The sequence below is a fragment of the Panicum virgatum genome, chromosome 5N (assembly GCF_016808335.1).
Source record: "Panicum virgatum strain AP13 chromosome 5N, P.virgatum_v5, whole genome shotgun sequence".
In the NCBI taxonomy this organism is placed as follows: Eukaryota; Viridiplantae; Streptophyta; class Magnoliopsida; order Poales; family Poaceae; genus Panicum; species Panicum virgatum.
The window spans coordinates 59,875,639-59,901,513 of record NC_053149.1 but is presented as its reverse complement, the minus strand read 5'-3'; the positions used below and the strand labels follow the sequence as shown (position 1 = coordinate 59,901,513).

At 50.1% G+C, this 25,875-nt stretch overlaps 1 protein-coding gene across 1 annotated transcript; it reads right to left on the bottom strand.

The window, feature by feature from the left end:
• Window positions 1–3,253: 3,253 nt before the first annotated feature.
• LOC120676644 (probable indole-3-acetic acid-amido synthetase GH3.1) lies at window positions 3,254–5,679 on the bottom strand. The gene is made up of 3 exons (XM_039957963.1): window positions 5,207–5,679; window positions 4,205–5,106; window positions 3,254–4,121 (listed from the first exon to the last, which is right to left on the bottom strand). The coding sequence occupies exons 1-3, from the start codon at window positions 5,536–5,538 to the stop codon at window positions 3,514–3,516; spliced, it is 1,842 nt and encodes a 613-aa protein (XP_039813897.1). The 5' UTR covers window positions 5,539–5,679; the 3' UTR covers window positions 3,254–3,513.
• Window positions 5,680–25,875: the final 20,196 nt, after the last annotated feature.

The following is a 25,875-nucleotide window of genomic DNA, read 5'->3' as shown; positions in this document are numbered from 1 at the left end:
CAACAGACGTTACCAGACAAGGGATTCAATGGCGCTCTGACTTGCTGCCCCCCTGTTCACTGATCTGGCGTCGCAACATGCCTTTGGTAGCCCGGGCCGGCCATCAATGGCGCGCGGGGAGGCAGCATGGGGGCAGGCCATCAATGGCCGCGCCCGGGAGGAGGCAGCCGGGAACGAGCGCACGCGGCGCGTTTCGTCCGGCCGGCGACGACGGCGACGACGGCGCGCGTGGGGGGTGCGGAGACGGGGTCATGGGCCGGCGGCCGCGGAGCGAGCCACGTCGAGGGGTGGGGGGCTGCCGGGCAGCGACAAGACGGGCACCAGTCACCACCAGGCTGGCCCCCGTCACCGGCTCGTCGCCACCGTCCCCCGCACCAGTAACCCGGTGGCAATGCATGGGGCGGGCGCGGCCGGCCTACATGTCCCCCCTGCTGCACGTGTGCCCGGCTTCTTTTAACACCCACTACCCAACCCCGACTACTGAGTGTGTGTTCACTTCCCTCCCATTCCTCCAAATTTTCCATCACATCGAAATCACATCGAAACATTAAATATAGCAAATGACCCATGCATGGAGTACTAAATGTAGATAAATAAAAAAAACTAATTGTATAGTTTTGATGTACATTGCGAGACGAATTTTTTGAGCCTAGTTAGCCTATAATAGAACAATATTTACCACAATCAAACGAAAAGTGTTACAGTATGCTATGCTAAAATATCCGATGTGACATTTTTTTACCAAATTTTGGCGGATCTAAACATAGAGCTGAGCTTATTCTATAGCCTAGTTAGCATATAATAAGACAATATTTACCACAAACAAACGAAAAATGCTACAGTATACTACGCTAAAGTGTCCAATGTGACCTTTTCTACCAAATTTTCGCAGATCTAAACATAGAGCTGAGCTTATTCTATAGCAGGATCTTTATCAAGACCCCAGCCTGTTAAGGTTTTTTTTTGTTGCGGCAGAGCAATGAACAGTGGGGTGAGCCATAGCAGCTCTCAGACAAGCTCACAGACACAGTGATCTGACTGAGCGCAAGAGCGTATGGGTTTGATTGGTTGTTGACCAGACCAGCCGGGCTTGGGCTACGTGTTCTGCTGACGGGACCGGACACGACGACGACGACGACCGGGTCAAACGGTCCGACGGCGAGGGCGTCCGGATGAGGAGCGCCAGCAGCAGCCCAGCAATGATAGGCAGCTGCACGGCCAGTGCACAGGAGCAGCACGTTCGTTCGGCACGGAGCGCTGGGTCCGCCCAGTACAGTACCCTCTCAACACGGGGGCGGGCGTTTGGCTCGGCCCCCCCGGTCCCCCCACCCGGCACACGACTGGCGCCAGCCCCGTTCCAACCGCGGCCGCGCACGCCCGCAACCGCCAAGGCGCGCCACCGCGCTGTCCGCTCTGCACCGTGCCGGCCACATGGCCGCCCCAGCTTTTCTGCTCCGTTCGCTACTACCGCCTCGTGCGGCTCCGGCCGGCAGGTGGTGGTACGGTGTGGTCAGCTCGCCGTGTTTCCGCTGCACGCGACGCCTCTGGCTTTGCCTGCCTGCCCGTGCCGCCCGCCCGCGTTCTGCCGCTCTCCATCAGCCGATCGCCGGCTCGCCGAAGTGACCGTGCGTTCTGGGTGAGTGACCGTGCCCCCGTGATCCGGGCGTTGAGATCTGAAGCGGCGCGGTGCTCTCTCGAACAAGGGACAGCGAGCTACAGCTACGCTGGGGTGCCGGAGGACGAGGTCACTGGTCACGGCCCGACTTTTCGTCAGGTTTGAGGTTTTGTTTTTGAAAAAAAACCCGTCAGGTTTTGTTCCCATGCTCCATCGCTGTCATCTCTCGGAGACCCAGCGCTTCGTCGAGGATCGACTGCGCTGGGTTGCTGACACCTCTATCTAGTCGGTTGAGCGGCCTGCCGATGAAGGCAGATGGCCAGGCTTCTAAGGGGGAACGGGAGCAGTCGCGGAACAACATCAATGGAGAATGGACGCACCTAACGACCAAGCTGATCGTTCACGAGGTTGAGAGCACATAATCACTCCGTTTTTAGTCACTTCTCTCGTTCACATTTCACAACATCAATGGCGAAACAAAACAATACTTTATCTTTTAAAAAATACTTTCTTCATAAAGTTTTTTTTCTTTGTGGCGAGTATAATCGACGCATAATTGTAGCTAGGCAAAACAGGCATGCAAGATGAAGGAATGGATCATGTATGCTTAAATGTTTCCACCAAATTTTTTTGCAAGGAAACAGTTCCCCTACTATCATGCCGTGTCTCATGTTCGGTCTGCCTGAGATGGGTATAGTCATCTGAAGCAGAATAAAGTTGCTCTTGGGCTGATTGGTTGGGCACTCTTTTCAGTGCTTTGTGGTGGGACAGGTGCTGCGAAACCAAAGAGCGGTTTGTAGTTTGCTCATGCCATGGATAGCCCTAGCTCTAGCGTCCTGATGCTCAAGGAGGAATGCCACGTTGTATGTATCAGTGTAGTGTCCTTGGAAATAAAATTGAAGAGGCTTCTTTGTTTGCATGTAGTATGTTGTGCTACTATTATTTAGCCAGAATGATTTTTTTATCATTCATACGTTGAAATATAGCATTACTTGTATAAAAGATTTTTTTAAAATACTTGCAGGCAGCAGCTAAAAGACATGTGGCCGATTTCGACCCTAGGGAATGAAACATATGGAACCACTTATCTTATTACTAACTTTAGAGTTGATCACGAGCTTAATGGAACTATTATTTTATGTATGGAAGGGGTTAATGCAGTATCCTTCATTTTAGCTAGTTGGTGTTACTTTTCGCAACAAAAAAAAAGCTAGTTGGTTACTTTATGAGGCTGCATATGCTATTTGTTTATAGCCCTACTGGCTCAAAAGTACAGTGAGAATTAACAACCTTTTCCACTTTAAGTTCGTTTTATCTTTCAGGCACCTGAAATTATTACTATATGTAGCTTAAACCTGCAGTATCAATTATGAGAGCTGTCAGGTCTTATTACATAACTAAACAAGTAACTAAGGGGCGGCTAGTGTTTTTTGGTCACTTGAAAATTATGCACACCCAGGAATTAGGCATACTATAAGTCTGATTAGAAAATGTCCTGTCCTCAAACAATTTCCATGGCCACGTTTCCCGGGATCAAACAATGGTAGTGGGCCGCTGCAACAGAGTTTAATAATTTATAAATCCATACCTTCTCGAGAGGAATGTATAAATCTAACTGGGAATTAATCCTCATAGTTCAATTTGACACAGCATAAAAATCCATTCCGACCCCTATACTACTAACAGAGTAAACATAATTTAGTATATGTAATTGACATGCACAAAGTGCATAGCAAAATACAGGAGCTGAAGGAACACGAGACATATTACAAAGATGGAGAGAAAAGGAACCAAAAATCAAATGATCATAGCAGATACCCTAGGTCATCATCATTCCATATAGCTATCCTCTCCCTGCCTCTGAAAATTCAGATCGTACCACGATCGATCATCAGGATTCAGGCGTCCCCGTCGGTGATCACCTCCCTGGCGTTGCTCCATAGCTTGTTCCCGGGGCTCCACTTGGGGCACTTGGGGCTGAAGTACTTGCCCTGCACCCTCGCGTCGAGCAGCTCCACCACCGGGCCGGGGCGCACGCACCGCGGCGCCTTGTACTGGTTGATGGACGCGCCGCGGCTGATGGCGTAGTCCATGAGCTTGTCGAAGGTGCCCTCGGAGACGACGCGTATCTCGAGGGGGCCGATGGACCTGTCGCAGGCCCGGCACTGCCGGTACACGCTGTTCAGGGCCTCCTCCACCGCCAGGCAGCAGTCCTCGAACACGGACGCCGGCACGGCCGTGCTGCCGGCGCGCAGCTCCCAGAAGAGCACGTAGTGGCCCGGGATGGTTGCCGCGTCCGCGTAGCTGGTGTACTCCACCAGCGACGCGCCGAACGGCGCCAGGTGCTGCACCGCGCCGCTCACCGCCGCGTGCAGCTCCGTCTCGTCGGTCTTGTCGGAGTCGATGCTCAGCGCCACGTTCTGCCGCCGGACGAAGCTGAACATCGGCGCCTCGTTCTTGAACCCCGCCACCCGCAGCACATCGCCCACGCGATACCGACACAAACCTGTCACCATCGCAGAAAAAATGTTACTCTTAGCTGCTCTTCTAGCTGGATCATCGTCCAAGCTAATAAGTCCCGAGACATACCGGAGTAAGTGGTGACCACGAGCTCGTACTCGTGTCCAAGCTTGACATCGACGAGGTCGACCAGGTCGCGGTGGCTCGGCTCGGCCTGCTTCGTGTTGCTGCAGCGGAGTGGAAGGAACTCGAAGTAGCACATGGTGGGGATGAGCGTGTAGGCGACGTCGCTCGGCTTGCACATGGGCTTGAGGTTGAGGCCGAAGTAGCACTCGGAGGAGGCGTACATGGTGCACGCGAGCGGCAGGCCGCCGCCATAGAACTCCAGCGTCGGGATGTACTGCGACATGGCGCCGGTCACGATCACGTCGATGTACTTGGTGCGGGGCCACAGCCGCCGGATGATGCCCTCCCACGACGCCCTCCCGCACTCGGCCTCGATCTCGTCGGCGAGCGCCGGGTCGGCGCGCAGCACCCTCCCGACGGCGTCGCGCACGGCGCGGTCGGTGATCTCCGGGTCGAGGGCGCCCGCGCGGATGTCGCGGCACAGGCGCGGCCAGTGCTTCTCGAGGAAGCGGATGGCGCGAAGGAAGCCCGAGGCGAACACGGCGCCGACGCGCAGCACGTCGGCGCGGTGGACGAGGCCGCACAGCAGCTGCGCGTACATGCTCTGGTACGAGTCCACGCACAGGATCGCCTCGTTGGGGCTCGTGTAGTCGGTGTAGGGGTCATGCGGCCGCTCCAGGAACTGCCGGCTCCGGTAGTAGCTCGTCAGCACCGGCCGGGCCGCGAGCCCGGCCGGCGTGCGCGACTCCGCCTTCACGAACAGCAGGTACATGGACTTGCCCTTGTCGAGCCCGGGCACCGACTGGCTCATCACCGCCATCTGCAGGCTATACAGCAGCGACCTCCTGTCCAGCTCGTCGGCGATGGTCGGCATCAGCTTCCTCTCCCCTCCGGACGTGCCGGAGCTGGTGCGCGCCATCAATTGCAGGAACGTCAGTACACACGTTTCCATTCCATGTCCGCCAAATTCTGAAAGCGCAGCAGCTTCGATCGTGTGATGCGTACCTTGTGAGGAACTCGGAGATGGGTTTGCCGGAGAGGATCGGCGAGGTATCGCCGTTGGCAATGCGGAGTATGTCCGGCTGGAGGCCCTCGTAGGTGACGAGCGGGACGAGACGGCGGAAGGCTTCGACGGCGTCGCCCGCGGTCCCGGAGACGCCGTGCCGGCGCAGGTACTCGGCCGGCGCGTTCTGCGCCAGTATCTCGGCGAGGACGCGCCGCTGCACCTGCCCGGCGTTCGCCGTGACATGCTCGATGAACTCGAGCGCCTCGCGGTGGGCACCGGGGGCGAAGCCGCAGGCCGGCGGGGTTGTCTTGGGGGTCGGTGCTTCCGGCATGGCACTGCAGTGCGTAGTGCGTGCGTGTGTGCTTGCTAGCTAGCGCAGTTCGTGCCTGCCCTGGTGTTCGCTGGTCGACACGAGGCGTGTGATTTGGTGCTTAGCTTAAGCACTGGGGAGTGTGGGCGTGTGTTTGTGTGCGGGAGAAATGTGGTTGTGCCGGGCTTATATAGAGGGAGGATAGGGGTAGTGCAATCAAATTACTGTTAGTAGGTCGCCTGCTGGCCCTACTCATCAGTTAGTACTACTGACTACTGCTGACTCCTGATACTGGACTTGTAGCGAGAATAATTGCAATGCTGTTCTGTGGGAATGTCTGTTTTGATTCACTTGTTGTTTTATATAGTTCTCCTTGCTATTTCTTTCAATATAGGTACAATATCTTTTTTTGCTGAACTTTCTAGACTTCCAAAAAAAAACCCGGCTAGTCAACAGTATTCTGGTTCGCACAATCTGCTTGTTTGGCTCAACCTGATATTGTATAAGCTGTTTGTCGCAATCTCGAGTGGATTCAAAAATGACCTTATAAATTTTCTAATTATGCATGAGTTTTTCTAAACAAACTGTTCAATGACTAAAGGAAAAGAAGAAAGGAAGCCAACTCATCATGCTCCCTTAAGTCTAAGAAAAAAGAGCAGTCCTTTGAAGCCGCGAGTAGGAAGGATTTTCGGATTTTTTTGCTCATTTAAACTTCCTAATTATGCATGAGTCTTTTTAAACAAACTGCTCAATGACTAGACTAATTGCTAGTTTTATTAATAACCATTCAACTTTTAATTTAAATTGTACTTTAAGGTGAAAGTTAATGATTTAACACTCCATTTTCCAAACAATGAAAAAAACATATATATTTTTACTTATATGCATATACTAGTATGGAGGCGCTCTCCAAAAAAAAAAAATCTGTTCATCAACGCTATCATTTACTCAAGGTCCGCATGAAGAATTGAATGAAGTCTATTTGCAAAACTTTTTTAGGGATAGGTGTAACTTTTCACGACGAATCTAATAACAGTAATTAATCGATGATTTGCTACAGTGATGCTACAGCAACCATTCTCTAATCGCGTGGTCAAAGTCCTCACTAGATTCTTTAGGGTCACTAGCGCGGGGGTTCTGAAGTTGGTTTTATAAACTGCCTTTATTTGATATCGTAATTAGCAGTCAAGCTGTCACTATTCACTAGCACGCTGTAAATCAAACGAGGCCTAGGTGAAGGTCAATCTTCCATTCTTGCTTCCTCCAGCAGTAACAAAAAGTGCGGGGTTTTCTATGGGATTCAGCAACAGTTCACAAAACATCGGGATCTTCATTCCCTTCCCCCTAGAAATATTTCACTAGTTGCAGCACGCATCAACAGCAAGCGACGAGCTTGAACAAGCAAGGGCGCCTCGGAGGGCTCCCCGTGCGCGCCCGTACACCGTACCGGCACCGCGCGGCCGACACGGCGCGCGGGCGACGAGTTGCTTCCATGGCTTGCGTGCTCGCAGAAAGGCCGGCATCTGCATCGTCCCCCGGCGCCTGCGCCTTCTTTGAGGACGCCTCCTGGCCTGTGCTCTCGCAGAAAGGCCGCTGCGATCTGATCGCCTTTTGATACAGTGTCCATTACTCCTGCGCCATCTGTTCTTGAGCAGATCATGTCTAGTAATCTCCCCTTTCGATTCGGTCAAGCCGTGACGTGTGAGGGTAACGGTAATCATTAGGGGAAATTAAACTCAGCATGTTCGTCCAAGATGTGCCCGGACTAGGAGACAGCCGGATCGAACAGCCAATGGAAACTCAAAGCACGCTGGGTAAGAACCTAGAGCAAAGATATTCATGTGTGGTTGGACTCCTGCTTGTCTCCATCTCCAAGATTAAATTTATGCTATTGATAAGGAGGCCACTAATCTACACCTATACCTATTTGGGAAAAGTCCGATTTACACCATTGAACTATCGCAAAAATCTAATTTTCAACCTTAAACTACAAAACCGGATAAGATTGGTCATTCAACTATCGAAAATGGGCAAACTTGGACCTTATGGTGATTTTGAAGGTGGTTTTGTATTTTTTAAAAAAAATAAAAAATTCTAATGAGATCTATAAAATCAAAACTAATTCATTTTAAAACAAAAAATATGAAACTAGTTTCAAACTTTTTAAAAAATATAATCTATCTATTATTGCTCGATTTGAATCTTATTTATTCAAAAATAATAAGCATAACTACAAGCAACTAAATACTATGAATATAAAAAATGGATTTGAATAAATGACACAAGTACAATGCCAATAGATAGGTTACATTTTTAGAAAAAAATTTATACCCATTTTGTATTATTTTGAATTAAAATGAATTAATTATGATTTTTTTGTTCAAATTTGAATATTTTAAATTTTTATAAAATAGAAAACCACCTTCAAAACAACCGAAAGGGTCAAATTTGGCCGGTTTCGATAGTTGGATGGTCTGTTTTATCCAATTTTGTAGTTTAAAGTTGAAAATAGGATTTTTGCCATAGTTCAAGGGTGTAAATTGGACATCCCTACCTATTTCTTCTAATTCTAAAGCAAGTAAGATTTTCACCTATATTTTTAGTTTGGTCCGCCTGGGTCATTGACAGATCCCGTATGCGAGTTGGATCAGCCGCTCTGTCCACAATTTGATCACATAGATCCCTACAAATTAACGTACAGATAACTATATGTATCCGATAATTATATCAAAACTGTCCGTAGCAACAGTCATATTTGCCTAGTCATACTACCGGTGCCTTGAAATAACTGAAATTTAATGCAACCAACTCCTGCCATGTCTACTTAGTGAATTGACCGGGACTTATTTGATCTTCCCAGGGTTATCATAAGACGCAACAACTACTCGGAACAAGTTTTCATAGCTTCTATAAACGGGGTAATTGGATAGTTGAAAAGTGCCTATAAGACAAGTCGAAGCTCGGGTTGATGCAAACAGGACTTGATTTTTTTCATTACTTTAAGCTTTTTGGTGTTACTGATGCATGCAATATTGCAATTCAATAGGGTAAGGAAGTCTCCATACGAGGGGAGGTTTGGATGTTGAAGCATAAATTTCTTGGGTCAAGCTCCATGTGAGGGGAGTGTCGAAGGATAAGTGCATTGCAACTTAATAATTTTAGGGAAAAAATAAATGGAAGAAAAAACTGTCGAGCGAGATTGGACTAAGCTACAAGTCATTTTTGACAATATTAAGTTTGCAATAAATTCTTCAGCATGCAGGCGTGCAAACAGATGCATCGATGGTCCTGCCTGCGTGTCCTGCTGGAGCCCCGGACGTGTGATTGGATCAAGAAAGACGGGGCAGATCCGCAGATGCACGACGCGACCGAACGTGCGCCTGTCCAAAGCTCCCGTCAAGCAGCTAACTGGAAAGTGGACAGTCAGAACCTGCAAAGCGTTGTTGCATTGCATGGCGCTGGCGCACGGTCGCGTGCCTTTCTCTCGCGCCGAAGCAAAGGCCAAAGGCGTTGCGCGGAGAGCGCCGGCACGGTACCCACAGCGCGCGGGCGGGCGCTGCCACTTCGGCCCGGGCAGCTCACGTGCCCCTGCCGCACGACGGCGCCCCACGGGGACAGGCCGGGTGGGATTCGAACTCGACTCGTCCTCCCACCCGACTGGATCGAGCGAGTACGCCGGCCGGGCCGGGGTAGGCGTGTGTCGTCCGGGGGCCGGGCTGTGCGGCGCCGCGTCGCGCCGGCGGCCTACCGTGTCGCGGTGCCGGCCCCGAACGGAGAAAGGAGAGCGAGCCGGCCGGGCACGACGCGCCGATCGAGTTCACCCGGAAAAGGGGGGCGTCGAGCTTCTTTGCCCGTGCGGTCGCCGTCTGCCCCCGGCCGGCTCCGGCGCTCCGCGTTGCTGGCGATCGACATGGTAGTACGGCGGTTCGCGCGCGAGCTCGCTGTCGCTGAGGAGGTTGTCGACGGGCGGGCACCAGCTGCTAGCTGTAGGTAGAGCTAGCTGTGGCCTCGCGACGCGAGTGCGCAGGCAGGCCGGGACGGCTCCGAAAGAGCTTGTGCTGGCTTGCCATAACGGAGCCAGTGGCAGTGTCCATCAAAAGTTCGTGACTAGACAGATAGCCTGGTGTAGCGGCGCATTGACGGTTAGGCCGATCCTTTGCCTCGACTCACTGGAGGAGCAGTGCTAGTGCTCCACAACGGGGATGGTCGCTCTTAAGTCTTAGCGATCAGATCCCAGTAGCGTCGATATCATCCTCCAGTAAGTCTTAGCGATCAGATCCCAGTAGCGTCGATATCATCCTCCAGTAAAGTGAGTTCACTGGAAGTTCTCCGTGAGCTGCCATAGCACTCGCCACGCGCCCACTTGGTCGGTCTCGACAGTAGCGGCCAACCGGCCGGCAGGGGTGGTGCCTGCAATCACGAGGGATCGGAGGAACTGAACGGAACGGAGGTACTGCTACAGTAGAAGGAATCATGGCGCCGTTCTTCCTGCGCCCTATAATTGAGAGCAGAGCGGAGCCGGAGCAGAGCAGCACACGAGATGGATGTGGATTTGGACCCCCATGATTGAAGGCACAAGTCTGACTTCAGGGCGGGATCGGAGGCGGCGGCCAAAGGCAGGCAGGCACCGATTATTGATCGGACCCTCTCCTTGGCAGCCCGACCTGGAAAACTGCTGCATCTGATGCGCGGTGGCGCGGATACCTTCCAGAAACAGAAAACCCGAGGGGGTACCCCGTGCTTGGATTGGAGCTCGTCGTGTCGGCAAAGAGGAGGGCCCTGGATCCGGATACGGACTGAGAGAGCACGAAGCTGGCTTTTCCTGGTGAAAACAAAAGGTGATGGCCGTCCTCCGCTTAATCGCTTCCATCGACGATCTGTATCGGTACGAAATTGTGCGCCGTCGCTACCGTGTTCCTTTCTGACGGATCGCTGCAAAGCTTCGTCCCTTCGGAGCTGTCCATAGTGACGGTGCGGGTGCGGGTTAGAGCGTGACCAGAAACTGGTACCGCATGGAACACACCCAATCCTGATTTTCCGGGTGACCGGACGGACTACAACTCGCGGTCAATTAGAGGGGCCCACCACGTGAATATATTCGCTCTCTTCTAGCGCCTCTATCTCTTCTTGCTCCCTTTCCCCTTTCCTCCTGTCTTCTCTTTCTTTCTTTCCTCTAGATCTCGACAGCCGGAGCTCCAGGGCGGCAGGACGGAGGTGCTGCGCGGCAGCCCGGTGGTGCGGCAGGACAGAAGTGCGGCGCGGCAGCCCGGTGGTGCGGCAGGCTGTGCGGCAGCCCGACGGTGGGGAGGCCCGGCAGTCCAGTGGCGGGGAGGTCCACGAGCTTCCTGAGGCGAGCGGCGCTGCAAAGCTCCGCGCGCGTCACAACTGCCCGGCGGCGTTCACCTCCGCCGCCTCCGGCGAGCCCCCCGCTGGGTAGCAACGTTTGTTTTTTTTCTTTTTTATATATTTTTTATGCAAAAATTTTCCTCAAATTTTTTAATTCTGTATGCCAAATTTTTTTCCTCCATTTTTGTTCAATTTTTCTCTTCTAAATAAATTTTTTCTCCTTGAAATATTTTTCGTTTCTCTCCAAATTTTTTTTGAAAAGTTTCCCTGAAAATCTTTTATTCTCAATTTTTTTTAATTCTGGATGCAAAATTTTTTCCTCCATGTTTTTTTTTCAATTTTTTTCTTTTGAATTTTTTCTCCTTGAAATAATTTTCATCGTCTCTCCAATTTTTTCTTTTTGGAAAGTTTCTCTGAAAGCCTTTTATCACAAAACGACAAAAGAATGCCAAAAAAGGAAAAAAATAGCGGTCGGAAAATCGACCGTACTCAATCGTCCTTATGGTCGCCGTAAATTAGAATTTCCCTGGAACACAACGGAACGGAAGGCACCGGCTCGAAGGGCACGGATCAGGACGAAAGGGACCGAGCGGCGCGTACATGTCGGCGTTGGTAGCGAACCAGACGTTGTCTAACGGTTCTGAACATGGCAGATGTTCAACCTCCTCCGAAGATAGATCGCAGCAGTAGATCACTGGAGGTTTAGCGTATTCGGTGTTCAACCAAGATAAGATTGTACTAGTACGTAGCAGTGACCTCAAGAGTTCCCTAGTGCTGTGTTTTAGCTGCACGGTCCAGAGTGAGCATCGGCATGAGCGTGTGCGTGTGCACCCATGGACCACGATCGTGCGCACGAGCACCCCCAGGACGACCTGGAGCCTGCAGACCCGGAGGCTCACTGATTGGAGGATCCATTTCACGAGCGGCGTTTAGTTTGGCGCCCGTCAAAAGCAGCACAAGCAGGAGTTGACTATAAGGTCTTATACATTATCAAGGCCGCTTTGGAAGGTGCTAGACTATTCGACTGTATCTTTTTCCCGTCTAGTTTTGCGTCTTCCCTACATGATCTTCGGCCCTTTTCGCGAGGAGTGTGGTACCAGTACACACGCCGGAAGAGGCAGCTTTTCGGATTGAGAAAACCCGCCTGCTTCTGCTCTTTCGCATTAGCGAGAAGCTCCTCGTTCAAGCCGTTTAGACTTTAGAGTCACTAATGATCAACTTACTAGGATCTGTCTCCCTCGCCGTACGCTGGCATATAAAACGAATCACTACAAGCGACTTGCTCATGTATCATGGTTGTTTCAACTTAGGCTAATCTCAAGTATCATAAAAGTGTCATAGGATGACATGACATAGTTATTTATGAGAAAGGAGAAGGTGAAATTTCATAGGATGAGAGATGAGTATCATTACCTCCAGCACAGTTACTAAGTTTTTAGTCTTGGCAACCGTACGATATCACTTTCCGTTGAGACTACCTTGTGAGAAGTAGCTTGCAAACTGTAATAATTAAAAAGAAATTGTACTGTAACAATGTAGCAGGTGAATTATTCTAACAATGTGAGGTGAGAGCCTGCTTGGTTGTTTAAGCTTGTGATTATAAAATAAAGCTACGTCCAACTAGTACATTCACTGCAAGAAAAATGAGCTTTTGTCACAAACATAGTACCTTTAACTTATAGTCTGATACTAAGTTTGTATGGAACCATTTTAGTACCGGATCCAAATTTGAAAACCCTAGTGCTATTTTAGTACCGGATCACAACACCACCAGTATCATACATATGCATGTCTTGGCCCGGTAATAAATAGTCCTTCACGGGTTACTTCAAAAGTAAAATATCTCCCACCCAGTCACATGTGATACGTAGGTGGAATGACATGGAAGCTACGCACGAGACCAGAGAGAGGTTGTGAGTTCAAAGATATTTTAGCCAGTACTAAATGACATCTCTTTAGTACCGAACGGTCGGATGCCCGGTACTAAACAGCGGTTCCCGACTAGTGCATATGCTCACTTCTTTAGTCGTGATTCCACAACTCTGAGCTTCCCCGACTGGTGCATATGCTCACTTATTTAGTCGTGATTCCACAACTCTGAGTTAAAAACAATTGAGGTCTTAATTGAATTGAAGAGGCACCTTCCTCATCATGGTCCAAGAGGACCAATGTCCTAATTTTTCATCTTTACCGACCGCGTCTATTTCGCAGCTAATTTATCTCACAGCTAATCTCCGAGGGTTGCAATGTTCATTAATTATTTCTCATGAGTAGTAGCTCTCCCCGTTCCCTGAAAGAAAAGGCATCTAGCTAGTCAGAGCCATGCGCCCATGTCGTTTATCCTAAACGATAAGCCTAAGGTCGCTAGTCCGGTTGGTTGGGGCGTCCGGTGGCACCCCCACAGCCGGGATTCGATTCCCGTGTTGAGCGAATTTCCGGTCCGTGGGGTAAAAAATCTCTTTCGTTGTGCTCGCCGCAAGACATGGCTCTTGTGGGCATGGGCCAGGGTTCAGAGGGTTTTCGGCCGGGAGAAGCCGTTGTCGCTTCCTCTCAATGAAATACGGTGGGGTCCGTTTCTACCACGGTCGAGTTTTTTTTTATCCTAAACGATAAAGGTAGTCAGGTTTTCAGTCCAGCAAGCAAAGTTTCCATGATAAGCAGCAGCCAAGAAACCCATCATTTCTGTCGTCAGCTGTATTCTTGCTGTGCTGCCATATAGAGTACGTATTAATATACGTCTAATCTAGTAATCTCGTTATAAAAAATGGCCCTTTTCCCTTTTTAGATGTGCATACCAGAAATATCTATCCAACGACCTGAAGAAGTTGTTGCGTGTTCCTGACAGGAAAGCTGCGAATTGACGAGACGTTTCTTTCTCATGCTGCCGGCGAACAGATCACATGTGGCATCGTACGGTCGGATTATTCATATACAGCTGGCTCTTGGGGGAGTATATACATATATCAAATTTTTTATTACTATATTTACCCAGGATTTTGTTTGGGCAGGCACGTGTCACCTCTCGGCGCGCCCTGGAGCCTGGATCATCACCAGCAGCGGGGGTGCTGCGTTTATCCCCTCTGTACATGGATGGGCACTGTGTGTGCCGTGCCGGTTGCTGCTGCTGCGTGAATGATAGATAGCTCGTCAGGGCCGGGGCCGCCCCCTACTGTGTCCCTCATGCGTGGTCCGATCGGGATCGCCACTGTGGCAAGCGAAAAACACGTCTCTATCCAGAGGATGACACTGGCTTTTTGTCGCGTGGAATCTCGCAGATCTTGCGCATTCCCTGTCGAATGTCGCGGCTCGCGAGACGACGGCAGCAGCCAGCAGCAGCAGGGCCCTAACGCAGCCTGAGGTGCCTGCGTGGGCGGAGCAGCAGCGCGGCTGGCTAGCAAACGGATCGTCATAAAAACCGAAAGATTTTAGGCCCAACCGCGTGCGTGATCACGATGCGATGCGTGCATGGCTCGCTTGCGATGATAAGCAAGCGGCCCGGACACCGAATCGCACTCAGCGGGAACCATCAGCTCGCGTCGCGATCGGGCTCGCGCCCGCCCGGCGCCATTCGTACCAGCACGCCGCGGTGCGCGCCCCAATAATGCAGCAGCCAGGGCCGGGCACGGGCAGGCCCCCGCGAAGGCCGCGCCAGACCACGCCGCCCGTCGGCGGCCGGCCAGGCGCGGCGGCATGCCCGGGTTGCCGCCCGGGCCCTGTCGGCGCGCGGAATTCCCGTGGCCGAGGGCCGTGCCGTGCGCGCCCCGCCCCCGCCGTCCCGCGCCCGTCGCGGGCTCCACGCGGCTCCCCCAGGCCCCGTCACGGCAATAACTCCGCGACGCGCCCCGCCGCCCTGTCCCATCCCGTCCCGCGGCCGGCCGATCGGTCGCCACCCCCAGCCTATGCCGCCCGCGCGGTCCGCGGCCTACAGGGGGGGGGCTACAAGAAGAATGTCGGGGCATGCGCGCCCGCGACCTGTGGCGCCCGGCGCGCGGCAGATCCACCGTGCGCGCGCGAGCGGGGTTTTTGGCCGGGCTCGCCGTCGCGCGCCTCGCGGTCGCCACTGCCGACCGCGACCGAAGGGCTTCGTGTCGTGTCCCGTCAGCGGACATCAGCGCGGGTGGGAGAGCCAGTGGCCTTGACGCTGGGACAATGCCCGCGACGGCGACCCCGGCCGACGCGTCGCCGTCGCGGCGCGTGGCCTCGCGCCGGCCTGCTCGGGCCGTCCGCCAGCAGGGTCGCCCTCGCGGGGGCCGCGACGAGGAGGTCAGGCCCATCGGCTGACGCCGTGGGGGAGAGGCATCGTCGGTTCGTTCGCGTACGGTGCACAGTCCGTGTACGCTCGCCGGCGCCCGGCGTGGTTCCCACGTAGCTAAGCGCGCGCGCGCGCGCGGCTCTGTCAACGGGATCCATCCCCTCGCGTACGACGCGGACGTCGCATTACGCACACAATTACGCTCGTGTCGTGCGGATTTCGGGCCATCCACCGACAGGTTTTCCAGCCATTGCATTCTCATGATGGATGATGGGGTGTGTTTAGATCCACGAAATTTTGGGAGAAAATATTACATCGGATACTGTAACACACTGTAGCACTTTTTGTTTGTTTGTGGTAAATATTGTCCTACCATGACCTAACTAGGCTCAAAAGATTCGTCTCGCAACGTACATCAAAACTATGCAATTAGTTTTTTTATTTACCTACATTTAGTACTCCATACATGGGTCATTTGTTATATTTAATGTTTCGATGTGATGGAAATGTGATGGAAAGTTTTGAAAGTTTGGAAATTTTGTGGGAACTGAACACAGCCATGATGCCGGGAGCAAGCTAGGGGCCGTCCAAGTAACGAACTTCTCATTATTGTGCACGTCCGTTACACTTGCAAAAGGTCTTTTAATTGTCGTTCCTCCGTCGCATCAGCGGGTGTACTTACGAACACCACCGAAAAACACTCCACTCACTGATGAGTAGACGCGTAAGGATTCAATCTACTACTACATTCCTGCAGATAGATGAATCCGGGAACAGATGACGAGCACGGTCAGTGCCACTGCTTTGAGGGGCCGCCGGAACCGGAAACGCAAGAAACCATCGGCTAGTGGAACGCCATTAAAAGAGAGCACTTGGAACAGCTCCCCGACTGTGCGATGGTAAGACCAACAGCAACGAGAGCAACATGGACAACATTGTACTGGGCACGCATGCGGCTAGCTTAGGTTTGCTGTTGATTAGGCCATATCATAGGAAAGCCTAGCTAGGGCCACGCACAGCAGCAACGCGGTTGACTTTTGTGTATGCATGCTTGCTAGTCATAGCCATATCCTGTTTCTTCCTGTCTGCCTGATTTACATGAACATGCACTCCTATGCACTACAGTTCGCGTCACTTAGGGTGCACGGATTATATGAGCCAAAGCGGCAATGCCGATCTATCAGGCAATTTGCTAATAGCAACTGGTCGCCCAAGTGTGTGTTATCTTTACTACTCCCTCCGTTTGAAATCGCAAGTCATTTCAATAGAGAGTCAAATTTTCACCAAAATTATAGAAAAAAATTATAAAGATTTATAGCATCGAATAGATATACTATGAAAGTATATTTAATGAAGAATCTAATGATACTTATTTGGTATCATAAATATTAACAATTTATTGTATAAAATTGATCAAAGTTGAAATATTTTGACTTCTAAGAAAGTTGGAACGAGTAGTATACGGTCTGCCAGTGTCACCAAAAGGTCAACTTGCATTAACCCAGATCGCAAGTGGCAGAGATGCCTGCACCTGCACTTTTCAGGGAGCCAAAATTGGTGTTGCTACTGCTTATTACCGTTGAGGATCTTACCGCACGATGGCGGGCAAGCATGCTTAGCCTTGTTTGTTCCCCTCCACTGTTCTTTAGCGCACGCAAGCCGAGAAAAAAATCTCGCATACATGAAGTACTAAATGAAGTCTATTCGCAAAACTTTTTTTAGAGATGAGTGTAACTTTTCGTGACGAATCTAATAACGGTAATTAATCGATGATTATATATAGTAACCATCCTCTAATCACGTGGTCAAAGGTCTCATTAGATTTTTCAAGGTTTCTAGTGCATGGGTTTTGAAGTTGGTTTTGTAAACTGACATAGTTTAATACTATAATTAGCATTCAAAATTAGCTACAGTTCTTAGCGCTATCTAGCGCTAGCGCTGGGAATCAAACAGGGCCTTTGTCCTTGCTAGTGGGTTTTCCAAGTCACGGCCATTGCATACACGCACAAGTAAGAAAGGACGGCCCATGATTAAAGCTTGATCACAAGTCACAGCTGATCTGACAACTCTCTGGTTATGCTTATGCGCCGCAGGTTCGGTGTCTAATATTTCCTTGAAAACATATAGATGCCGAAGGTCAAAAGTCGGACCCCGCCATCTTAACTGAAAAGCAAATTTCTTCCAAACGGCAAATATAAATAATAAATATTTTTGTTAGAAAGTTTGATGGGTAGCTGTGGTTAGTGGATGCTGATTTGTTGTGAGAGAAAAATATTTCTGGCTGATTGATAATTGATGACTGGTGCTGATTTGGTGAGAGAAAAGCACCGCTATTTGGTTGGCTGACAAACCAGCCGAAGTGTATACCTTTTTTTTAAGGAAGAAGCGAGTATATGTACATTTCCCGCAAAAAAAAAGTATATACCTTTTCAGGCTAACTATGAAAGCCTGTTTCGTTTCAAAAGAATTACAAAATGCTGCCGTCTACCTGGGCGGATGGGCCGTTCCAACCATAATCACGCGGCGGTTTATGCCATCTCCGAACTGGAAAACACCGTTTAGGCTCCAACTAGGCGGTCACGGTCTTCCCGAATAGAGAGGGGGAAAACTGACTTCGTATATATATGTAATGTAGTAGGTCTGAAATGGTCTCCACAACAAGGTGATCATGGATAATCTTATCCATGAACGCATACAGTAAAATGCAAGTGTCCCAATAGCCAATGGTGTAAGTGTAAGAGCAACTCCAAAAAACTCTCTATCCAACCTAATTGTTAGGAATAGAGATTTTGATGGAAAAATAGTCTCCAAGAGCTTCTCTAAGTGGTTATCCAAATATAACCATCATCTATTTCAGATTTTTCGCTAGCTAAAGATAGATAGCGAAAATGGCTCTCTAGAGTGTAAACAAGATATAAAAAAAATGTTGGAGAGTGAAGATGTGTAGAGAACGATTTTTATGTATATGACTCTCCAAATGATAATTTAAAGAGTGAAATTTAAAAAGACTCTTGGAGATGCTTAACAGAGTCACCCGTCACCCGGGACAAAGCCCGACAAACATGGCGCCATCGACAGAAAGGTTGCATCGGCCGTGTTTGGTTTTTTCCATGAAATTACTGTAGCACGCTTTGACCGCTAATTTACAGTATCAAATGAAGTCTAATTACAAAACCAACTCCACAACCCCCGTGTAAATTACGAGACGAATCTAATGAGGCCTTTGACCGCGTGATTCGAGGATGGTTACTGTAGCATCACTGTAGCAAATCATCGATTAATTACCGTCATTAGATTCATCTCGGAAAGTCACACTCATTCCTGAAAAGGTTTTGCAAATAGACTTCATTTAGTACTCCATGCAGGCATTCGTCTTTTTGTGTAATCTTGATTTGACTTGTAACCAAACGCGGCCATTCGCCAAAAGAGCAGCACCGTTCCTTTTGTCACAGGTCACCTCTCTCTCTGCATGGCATCGGCAAGCTCGCACCATGTCCGGGCGGCTAATATGCCACACACGTCCGGCTCCGGTCGGTGCGGCGACTCCTGTATGCGAGCACCCAGGCCCGACTGCGGTGTGCGCTGTACGTAACCGACCTGTGCCTGCCACACTTTGGGGTCACGTCGTGACGGGGCGGACCCCAAAAGGCGGCATGAGTTGTGGATGAGTCGCGTGCTCGTGTTCCCGAGTACGACCTGCGTGCGGATAAGGTTGTAGAAAGGCCGCAGGGCATCATGCGCGAAGCGACCGGGAGAGCTGGGGGTTCAGAGATTTCCGAGGGGGCGGGCAACCACGTACCAGGAGGTAGGGGCACGCACACTGGACCTGCGCAGCCTCGGCCTCTCGCATCGCCGCAGAGGACACGGGCTCATGGCCGCCGCGTGCGCGCCGTCACGGCCGGCCAGTCGCGGTTTGCTGGTGGGTTCCGTTCCGTGTGCGGCGCGCGCGTGTGCGTGAGACGTGCACCCACGTTTTTTTGGGCCCGGGATCTGAACGGGGGTAGCGTGCATGCATGCAGAAAAGTATTTTTTAGCAGCCTTTATGTTTGCGAAATGCTGGGGAATGGACGAGGGGGCCGTCGTGGCTCGTGAGTCAGCATGCATGCACCTTTTCTCAACAGTAGTTTTGACAGCGGCCACAGGAACTGCCCAGCGACTGAACTTAGTGCTGTTCGAAATCGGTTCTCGCTTTTCTCCGAACGAATGCAGTCCCTGACATTTCGGTTCGAAGAAACTCGAATTTAGGCCAGGATCTCGCTGACCCACCTCTCCGAGGGGTTCTGGACCTGAAGTGCGGGATAGCCCACGACCAATTCAAATAGGGCCCAACTCATTAACTCAGCAGCCCACCTAGAGAGGCCCATGCTGCTGCGCGCGTGGCACCGGCCCGACGCGGTAACACAGGTCCGCCTCTGTACCTACCTACTTTTAGGCCCACGGCCCGCAAATCTTCCTCGCCGTCAAACCCGTGCACACTCACTCGACGGCCCGCGTGCTTGCTCAATTTAGGTGGTCAGGTCAAGCGGCGAAATGGATCTCCTCCGATCCTTCACGTGGGCGAATATTTCTCCTCATTTTGCCAAAAATGCCACCTGGCCTCCCGTGAGTTCTGGCCCCACGTGGGCCTGTGCACTGCTCACGCGGGTCCCACGTGGGACCCGCATACTGTTCATGCGGGTCCTACGTACTATTTAGGTGGGACCTACATGGGGCCCGCGTACTATTCAAGTGGGACCCACGTGGGACCCACGTAATTTTAAATTTAATGCAATGCTTCCTTCTCTTTCTACATTACCCTTCTTCATTTTTTTTGTTTTTCTCTTTTCTTATACTAATAATTGATATACAAAAAGTCATATGCAACACCATTTTAATTTTTTCCCACACCTCACAACCGTAAACTAAAAATATATTTATAAGAGTTATTAAAATTATGAACCAGTTTAATCTAACATAAATAAATCTATTTCCTTCTAATAATTGGTTTTCATAATTCATAACACGAATCGCACGGTACTATTTACAATGACCCACATACTGTTCACAACTACACTCACACAAATACTACTAATCATAAACTTTAATACATATTTAAAAAATTACCAAAAGCCTTGAACCATTCCAATGTAACATACAAATCCCAACAAATATTCACATCCAAATAATTGAATTTTAATTTTCATACAACTTTTTTCACTATATAATGTTTCTTCTTTTAATTATTTTAAATAATTTTTTTTGTACAGGCGCGCATCGCGCGCCAACCTGTCTAGTTTCTCCTCATTTTGCCAAAAATGCCACCTGCAACACGAGGCGCCACTAACATGGCGTTGACTAGGATTGACATCGACGCGACTCTCTGTCGGGGACACCACTTTCGGATCGGACACTGAAGATTCGCGAAGACCAGACGACGTATGCGTTGAAGCCAACGCCAGGAGCGAACGTAGAGGACATCCATCTTCGCTGATCTTCAGGCGGTAAGACGAAGATACGCGAAGACCGGACGACGCAACCGTCAGGGCGAGGAGTTATCAAATGGGTCCCATGACCTTCGCCGAGATGGCTGAAGAGGACCGTCTGGAAGTACGGGCCCGTCTGAGCTGTATCGCACTCACGTTGTACTAGCAAAATTACATGTATATTTAGAAATATTCCGAGAATATGACTATTGTAAGGGTGCAAAAGCGTAATTGTATCTAGGAGGTGTAACGCCACCTATAAATATTCCTTGTCATGCACATTGATGAGACAGAGAGAATAGAGAGAGAAAATCTTTCCTCCTTATTTGCGTGTTCATTCATTATTGTCCATTCCGGAGACACTCTCAATCAACACCCTCCGACGCAGCAGGTCCGTCCTTTTGACATGCTCTGAGAGAATCAGAACCCCCGCCGCCGCATCAAGGGAACACGCAGAACCAACCAACCAACAAACCCAAGATGAGCCAGCAGGTCAACGTCCCTTGCAGACGCCGGGGCAGGGCCACCTGCGCCAATACCCCACTGCAAGCGACGTGGTTCTGGAACAGGATTCTTCTTCGCTTCGCCCGAGACGGCCCTTGTTGACCTGCCTTCACGTTGACATCGCGAGGCGCAGCCGGTCAGCATCAGCTGCAGTTAGCTAGAAGCCTTGGACCCTTTGCAAGGACTCTTTGGCTGTGTTTAGATGAAAGTAAATTTTTTTCGATAAAATCTTACTAATTTGAAATACTAAATGAAGTCTATTTACAAAACTTTTTGCACAGATGGATTGTAAATTGCGAGACAAATTTAATGATACTAATTAATTCATGATTAATTCATAATTAGCAAATAGTTACTGTAGCATCACTGTTGCAAATCATGGATTAAGTAGGCTCATTAGATTCGTCTCACGATTTACAGCCCATACATGCAAAAAGTTTTGTAAATAGACTCCATTTAGTACTCCATGCATATGTTCAAATATTCGATGTGATATTTTTTTTTGAGTTTATGGGGTTTACGGATTGTGATCTAAACAGAGAAAAAAAATAATATCTTAAGTGTAGCAGGGGAAGCTGGCATCGGTTCACTGGAACCGGACGATCCGGCCACCTTTCGGGTGGCCGGCGGCGGCAGACGCGCCGTCGCAAGGACAACCCAAGCGCTTCGACCGGCAATAGAAAAACAGCCGCGAGCGAGTGATTGCGTCAGGGACGAAGACCTGCTTGTACCGTTCCTGTCGACGACGACGCGGTCAGCCGGCGGCAGCTCATCAGGGTAGGGTAGGGTCTCGCCGTGACGCCGGCGAGCTTCGGAAAGCGACTCGGCTCGAGGCTCCAACGGCTCCAGGTCCCTAAACAAGTGACCCCTTTCCCCAGCGCGATCGCGACGATCCGGGCATACGTGCGTACGCTTCCGGGGCCCTCTGTCATCTAGCGCCAGGAAGCCACCGCTCGCCGGGATTCCGCGCCCGAGCCGGGGCTCTGCGGCGGCGGCGGCGGCGGCAGGTGGCGCGGCGGTAGTTGCCAGCCGCCCCTGCTCTGCTAACCACCGCTTGTCCGTTGCGCGCGGCAGCGGGGAGGAGATTTGGAGGCCGCGGGCTCTTTTTGTCTTCCCCCGACAACGACGTGATCTCGCGGCCCGGGCTCGGCGGGTTTTCTGTGAAAGCTGCCCGGGCTCGGCGGGTTTTCTGTGAAAGCTAAGTCCTGTTTAGATCTTTACCTGTAAATTTCATAAACTTAAAAAAAACATCACATCGAATATTGGGATATATATATAGTACTAAATGAAATCTATTTATAAAACTTTTTTGCATGGATGAGCTGTAAATTACGAGACGAATCTAATGAGTCTATTTAATCTATAATTTGCAACAGTAGTGCTACAGTAATCATCCGCTAATTATGGATTAATCATAAATTAATTAGCATCATTAGATTCATCTCGCGATTTACAACCCATCTATGCAAAAAAAATTATAAATAGACTTCATTTAGGACTTCAAATTAATAAGATTCCAATGTAAAAATTTTACATATCACTACCTACGATTCGCGGCCAATACCGCGAGCAGGGAAGCAGGCCACGTCGCTCGCTTTTCTCGGCCGTCGGATCGGCCGAGCGGACGGCCCAGATCGTGCTTTTCCTGGCCATTTTGCAAAAAAGCCCTCGAACTTAAGAGAAATCAACCCGCGGTCCAAGTTCCTCTCTTAGAAAATTTTGCAAAAAAAGCCCTCAGCTTTTCTCAAAATCAACCAGCAGTCCAACAGTGCTGGTTAAAGGAAATTTACAAATAAAACCTTGAGTTTTAATAAAATCAACCCGCCGTCATTATCCTCTCTCAGTTTTTTTCAAAAAAACCCTCAGATTTTAATTGAATCAAACCACAACTTGTATCATCCATTACTTCCACACGAGCAACATTATACGTACAATTTAAACACCAAAACGTGTTGGAATCAAAAGTTGTTCAACATAAAATTTAATCAAGAATTCAAAAACTACATTGCAATATAGTACCTCCATAATAAAATTCTATAGCTTCTCATACTACCTCCATAATAACATGTCAACTTTAGTACAACCACCGCTCCCTTATAAAAAAATGCGCTACTAATTGCAATATAATTTCGCAAATACATTAAATACATGACTAATTGTGCTCCAACCTCCTTAATAAATTATCTAACCCTTCTTTAACCACAATTATTTCCATAATCCATTCAACATAGCATATTATATTGTTAAAAAAATATTGTACTACCGTTTTTGACGGTTCCTCATGCGATCTCCATAATAACATGATATATTTTAATATATCTACAACTTTCTTAAAAATAACAAATCTATTAATTATCACATGATTTCACAAACTACATTAAGTATCCGACTAATTGTGCTCCGCGCCACCACCCTCCATAATAAATTATTTTTCCCTTTCTTTCACCATAATAAATACAGCAACAAATGTCATACCTCCATTTCGATACCCAAAATATTATATTACTTAAATATTAACGTCACGACAATTGAATGCTCAAATCATACCAATTACAACAACGGGCTGCAAACCATGACATCTATGCGAAAATAATGGAACAGTGGATTCAACTTAACTACGTCGCTTTAAAAAAATTATACATTTGCCTGTACACAACAACTACATGCACGAACTAAAATCGGCATCAACTACCATACTACAACGAGGGATACAGGTCCATGCGGCAAGGCCGTGTCATTACTACAACAATAGCAATACTATACGTACAATTCGATTACCATCCTTCTATGGTTTCTCATGCTACCTCCACAACAACGCATCATATTTAAATGTAACCACTACTTCCTTAAAAAAATGACACCTCTACTAATCGCAACATGTTTTCGCAAATACATTAAGTATCAGACTAATTGTGCTCCGTCGTCCCTAATAAACTATCTTATCCCTTCTTTCACCAAAAAAATATATTTCGATACCCAAAAAAATATTCAAGGTTTCATACAATACAAATAAAAATTAAAAATCAGGTCGTTCCCAGATAGTTCCCAATAATTACATAGCCTTTTAAATTTACAAAACATAGCTTGCGCTAATACTAACACACGGCATCCACTGGACAGCTCAAACTGGCGCACCAACGGTGCGCCCCAGTTTCTAGTAAAAAGCTAAACACGGGCTAAGCCGGATGGATGGGTGTTGGTGTCGCCAGGCGCCGGCTGATGGCAGCAGGGAGAGGTTCGGTAGCGTTTCGTCTGCTCGCTTTGGCAGCTGGGTTCGCTTGGCTCTGCACTGGCTCACCAAGATGCTGCTTGCTGCAGCTGGTGCTCCTTGCTTTTGCTTCTAATCGTATGGTAGTTTATGGCGCGAGACGGGTATCTGCGGTTGGGCGAGGTCGCTAGATCCACTCCGGTTCAGGGAACTCAACTCAACTGAACCAATCCATCCACTGATCCACCCATAATCTGTAGGGACTCGCCGATTGACCTCAGCAGAGTACTCGGGCGTCAGGCACGCATGCTTATCTGAAACACCGGTCAACCGTACCGGCACGCGTGTCCCGGGGCGCACGCAGCGCTAGCCCTGCCACATCTCGCGGCTAGGCACGGTACGGTACACGTGCACGCAGCGTTGAGCATCTTCTCGAGGCAATGATGGTGGCTAGGGAGAAAAAAGCCATGTGAGTGGAGGAGAACACAGCTGAATGACTGATGATCGTGCAACTGAATCAGGCACAAAAGCACATTTTTCAGATTCAGCCACGGCGGCGGCAGGACTTGCGGTTTGGGGGGAGTATCTTATCGTGGGGGAATTTCTTGGCCGCAGACCTCTCCAGCAGAGGAAACACGAAAGGTGCTGCCTGCCATGGCACTGGCAACTATGGCAACAGATGATGGCCGGCCGGCCATGGCAATTGGCATAGCCGCCGCGTATGCAGGGCATTGACGCGTAGCACGGGGGCGGCCGTAGAGGACGAGCGGCGCGGCCCGCGGGACGCAGGCCTGCCGGTAGCCGTCGTACGTACGCGCGCGCACCCGGCGCGTCTGCTTCCACGTTGTTAGGGCGAGGACGGCCGGACCCGGACGCCGGTGCCCGCGTATGCGCCGTCGCTTTCGTGCGGGGTCACCGGCCTGTGCGCGGCGCGGCCGCGAGACGGCGAGAGGCTGGCTGGCCACTGGCCAGGCCGGTCAGGCCTTGACGGCAACCGGAATCTGGTCGGGCCCGCGTCCAGGTATGCGCGGGGCGGGGGGCACGCGTGCGCCGAGGCAGGCCCCGCGCGCCCCCAAGTGCGGTCGACGTCGGCGTGGCGTCGCCGGCCCGATCGCTGCCATGCCGGCATGGCGTCGCCCCGATGGGGGCGATGGTTCATCTCAAATTCTCAAGGCCGTGCCCGTGAGCGATAGCTCCATCGTCCTCCGCCTCCGTGGTTTATCCATGTCTCCATGAGACGGCCGGATAGCTTCTCGCAGATCAGAGTGTCCCCTGCAGATTTCAGCGAAGTTCAGGACTGAAGACCATTCAATTCAACTGGCCAGAAATGTTCAGAACTAAAAATCTTGGAACAGGCGAACGAGCGCTAGCTCGACTGGTGGGAGTGCGGTAGCGAAAACCACCAGATCAGGGGTTCGATTCTCGGCTCGCATAGAGAAAAAAACTCCCTCGCTTGTCCCATGTCCAAAGCATAGTTGGGTTCGTCCCTTCTCACGGTTAACGGGCCACTATGTACGAGAGGGGCAGGGGTTCGAAAATTTTCTAGAACTGCGTGAGAAGATCTCTTAGTGTACGGTCTCCCCCAC